Source organism: Mesitornis unicolor, unplaced genomic scaffold (genome assembly GCF_000695765.1).
Source record: "Mesitornis unicolor isolate BGI_N332 unplaced genomic scaffold, ASM69576v1 scaffold4816, whole genome shotgun sequence".
In the NCBI taxonomy this organism is placed as follows: Eukaryota; Metazoa; Chordata; class Aves; order Mesitornithiformes; family Mesitornithidae; genus Mesitornis; species Mesitornis unicolor.
Window position 1 is genome coordinate 4,870 of NW_010188786.1, and position 4,398 is coordinate 9,267.

Below are 4,398 nucleotides of genomic sequence, written 5' to 3' on the forward strand. Positions count from 1 at the left end.
AGTAGGTAGGAGCTGTCAGAGAATGCTGTAGTCTAGCTGCAGCCAGACACATTTACTCTTCATAGGAGCTGTGGTTTCTGAATGTGGAAATTTATTCAGGGTCTAAATTTTCTTTACACTATGTGAAGACAAACACTGTAACTTCCCACTGATGTCAACTGGGAGTTGGCGGCTCAGCACACCTAAGGGTTAAATGTCCTGTGTTTCAGTGTTAACTTGTGTCACTTGTTTTGGGATGCATGTTAAGGCATTAGTTTAATGTTGAGAAACTTGAAGAACTTAATGCTAGTTGGATCCATTCAAATCACTTGACCCTTATTATATATATTTGGTTAGCAAGCCATTACTTAGCAAGGTAGATTAATCTTGCAACATGTTTGGGTGAGTAACTGGACTTCTTTTTGCTTTCCACAGACTGGCATTCAGAATGGCAGGCTTGTCCACTTTAATCCTCGTCTTGTGTGCTGCTAAAGATGTGATGCCCTCCAGTTCTCACTGGAAGCCAACTTGGCCATCGTACAGAGTTCCAGTTATCCTGCCGCAGTCTACCCTTAACTTGGACAAGCCGCAGTTTGATGCTGAAGCCAGACTGGAAGTGGTATCTCCCTGTGGCCCAGCATGCCACAAAAGTTCTCCGCTGCCAACTTACGAAGAAGTGAAGAACTACCTGTCCTACGAAACTTTGTACGCTAATGGTAGCCTCACTGAAACTGAAGTGGGCATTTATATTCTGAGCAACGGCGGTGATGGGTCTCAAGGCAGATCTCGAACTAAGAGGCAGATCTATGGCTATGACAGCAGGTTTAGCATTTTTGGGAAAGACTTCTTGTTGAATTATCCATTCTCCACATCGGTGAAGCTATCTACAGGTTGCACAGGGACGCTAGTAGCTGAAAAACATGTTCTTACTGCCGCTCATTGTATCCATGATGGCAAGAGTTACGTCAAAGGAGCTCAGAAACTGCGGGTGGGGTTCCTAAAGCCCAAACTGAAAGATAGCAGCAAAGGGGCCAATGTCACCAACTCAGCAATGCCTGAGAAAATGAAATTCCAGTGGATCCGAGTGAAACGGACACACGTCCCCAAAGGATGGATCAAAGGCAATGCCAATGACATTGGCATGGATTATGACTATGCCCTGCTGGAGCTGAAGAAGCCTCATAAAAGAAAGTTTATGAAGATAGGTGTGAGCCCACCAGCAAGGCACTTGCCTGGAGGGAGGATTCACTTCTCTGGCTACGACAACGATCGTCCAGGAAATTTGGTTTACCGTTTCTGTGATGTCAAAGATGAAACCTATGACCTGTTGTACCAGCAGTGCGATGCCCAGCCGGGCGCGAGTGGCTCTGGGGTGTACGTGAGGATGTGGAAGCGGCAGAATCACAAATGGGAGCGTAAAATTATTGGAATATTTTCGGGTCATCAGTGGGTGGACATGAATGGCACCCCACAGGATTTCAATGTAGCTGTTCGCATCACACCCCTCAAATACGCACAGATCTGTTACTGGATCAAAGGCAACTACCTTGACTGCAGGGAAGGATAAAAAACAGTGAAACTCCTTGAAAGCACTTACTGACTGGTTTTAATTACTCATCTGAGGAAAGGCTAGACTTCTGCTGCAAATGTGTGCGACATGATCTTGTAACATTGGGATGTGATATATAGCTTTTCACGCAGGCCGCCTTGGTGTCAGGACAAGGGCTGCATGGTGCTGTCATTACAGTTAGAAACTGGGGAGAAAGGAACATCTGCTGGGTGGGGAAGGAGCAGGTGGACTTGCTGAATTTGCAGCTGAGCAACTGAAGATTAATTAGGGGCGGATCAGTAAACAGTACGAAATCAGAACCGTCTCCAAAGAATCTTATAAAAGGGACGCTGTTGACTATCTCATGCCTACAATGTTTGTTTTAATAAATCCTAGGATTAGTAGAAATGCTTTGATCTGAACTTTTAAAAGAAAATATTTCTATGCTGTTGGGGGCTGAAGAGGGGCATTTAATGGTGTTTGCAACCCAAACATTACGGCTTTGTGTTCCTGCATGAGAAAGGGAGTGTGAAAAGGGCAAGGCATGCGCTGTGGGAGATGAATGCCACACAAATAGTGTGAAGGGTAAATAACTGCGTTAACACTTCTAACCTTCTTTCAGCCTGAGTGAGTTGAGACTTTATTAGTAACATAGGTAAGAAAAATGCTTTTTGAGCAAACAGACCTTGATGTTGCAAGGACTTGACTGTGAAGATGATGTTGGCCATGTGAGCAGTTCCATTGCATTCCTCATTGGGAAACACAAATCGTACATGGGCTTAAGTCTTTTATAGCAGAGGTGGCATAGCCTTACACCAGGCAGGATCCCTATGAATATGCTGTTACAGAAAGGGTATGAAGACAGAGGCTTGTTTTCTGTTATAACCTATTTCAGTCTTTTTAAGGAAAATCTTGTGCTCAGCAGCTCAGGTTTTTGGAGGGGGAGAATGTCTTGGGTCTTGCTTGCTATCTGAACTGCTTCCTGCCAAGCAGGTAAAGAGGAGAGCAGGACAAGGGTTCTGAGTTTGCCTTCTTTTAGTTCAAAATCTGTGCTGTTTTACCTGAAAACACACCAAGCAGAGGGACCCTAGATTTATAAGCGTCTTTTCCATCGTATCCCTTTGACAATGTAATTTGTACGGCACCTTGACTTTTTTTTCTTGTGTTTGGGGTAGGAATCCTCTTCCTCATCAGATTGTTGAGTTACAAATAATTCTTGGCAAATGCAGAGTTCAGTAATTCTGCGGCTGGAGTAGAGGCACATTATAGGGCGCAATCTGAGTTTGCTATGAATGCTCTGCTGCCTTTTATAGATAACAGTGACTTGCATTTTTACCACAGCATAATTGTAGCTTGGAACAAAAACTGCCTTTTCTACGTGAAATCAGCCCAGCCAAATACTTGTGGCTCAGCAAACAGCATTGGGAAGTCAACGTGGTCTGTACAAACAGTGTTTCTCAGGTGGATTGTGCCACCGTATTGCAGTAATGTGGTTAAGTGCGTGCTGCCGTGCCAATATTGTATTTCTAAATAGGCGGATAGACACTGGCTCCAGTTCCAGTTTATCTTCCATCCGTCTCTCACTGTCTCCTGAAGCTTTACCGAGTTGCCCATGGTGCTTGGTAGTGTGGGGCAAATGCAAGTCCCTGACATGAAATGGCAGAGCTGGGAAGGAATGAACCTAAGCAGAGCTTCCCTGGGCTATACAAGGAAAATGTTAATTCAGCTAAGCCTTTCTTACACTCTACTAATTACTATGGCGTTTGTAAACATATGCCTGATGGTGCTTTATCTTTGTGATGGCTTTGGCTCTAGTTCTGAAGAACATTTTTTGCTAGAGCTGCCTATGATTATTATTTTTATAGGTGCAGCGTACAAAAACATGGACCCTCGTGGGCTTTTGGTGCACTCAGATACAAGCAGTTACTAAAGCTTTGAAATATGAATAATCACCATATGTATCTGATGGTCTTTTTCTGCCTTTTTATTTTAATTTCCTTTACTCTATGGCTGTTATCTGGAGCACTTTTGTTTGAATGTATCACAGTGAATAAAGAAAAGTTATGGAATTTCAATGCAAACATTATTGTATTTGTACTATACTTGGGTTGTGCTTTCAATCTCATTTCAGTTACTTATTTGTAAAGACATTTGGGTACAGAACAGATTTATTAATATCCTCAATGCTGTTTTTTTTCCTTCAATCTTCTTTTGTCCCCACCTGTTAGAAGTTTTTTGGTTATTTTTTTTTAAAGTAGGCTTAATTACTCTATGTCTTTGGACGGTAATAATCAATCTTAGCTTTTGTATGATTGTTGCAGCTCCAAAGCCAGTCATGAGCTCAGATTATTTAGAGCTGAAAATAACCTATTAGATTAAAAAGTCACATTGTTTTTATTAACTTTAAGGTTGATAAGCCATGGAGGAATTTGAACCAGTCAGTGTAAGGTCATAAATCAGGTCCATCTTCTTCTTCTTTCAGTTGATGCAGTAAGGAAAAAGTTCCTCTGAAGGCAACAGTGAGACTCAGTTTTTAGAGGAGCACTGGAGTGCAGAATTGTTCTACTTTTTGATTTGGGAGTTGCTGTCCATACACCTTTCCTGATTTCTGGATGTGGAAACAGGACAAGACATCTTCGGCTACATGCTACATCATGTGGATTGGAGAACATCAGTCCTGGCTTGTATTTCCCACCAGGCAGAAAAAGACCTGGGGGTGTTGGTGGACAGCAGGATGACCATGAGCCAACAATGTGCCCTTGCGGCCAAGAAAGCCAATGGCATCCTGAGGTGTATGAGAAGGGGTGGCTGTAGGTCAGAGAGGTTCTCCTTCCCCTCTATTCTGCCCTAGTGAGACCACATCTGGAATA

General features: G+C 43.0%; 1 protein-coding gene across 1 annotated transcript; it reads left to right on the forward strand.

Moving 5' to 3' along the window:
• Positions 1-423: 423 nt before the first annotated feature.
• Positions 424-2,225, forward strand: PRSS23 (protease, serine, 23). The gene has a single exon (XM_010185828.1). It carries the CDS (start codon positions 428-430, stop codon positions 1,544-1,546), a length of 1,119 nt encoding a protein of 372 aa, XP_010184130.1. The 5' UTR covers positions 424-427; the 3' UTR covers positions 1,547-2,225.
• The last annotated feature ends 2,173 nt before the right edge of the window (positions 2,226-4,398 follow it).

Coding starts and splice junctions, on each gene's coding strand:
- PRSS23 (XM_010185828.1), top strand. CDS start 428: ATGGCAGGCTTGTCCACTTTAATCCTCGTCTTGTGTGCTGCTAAAGAT.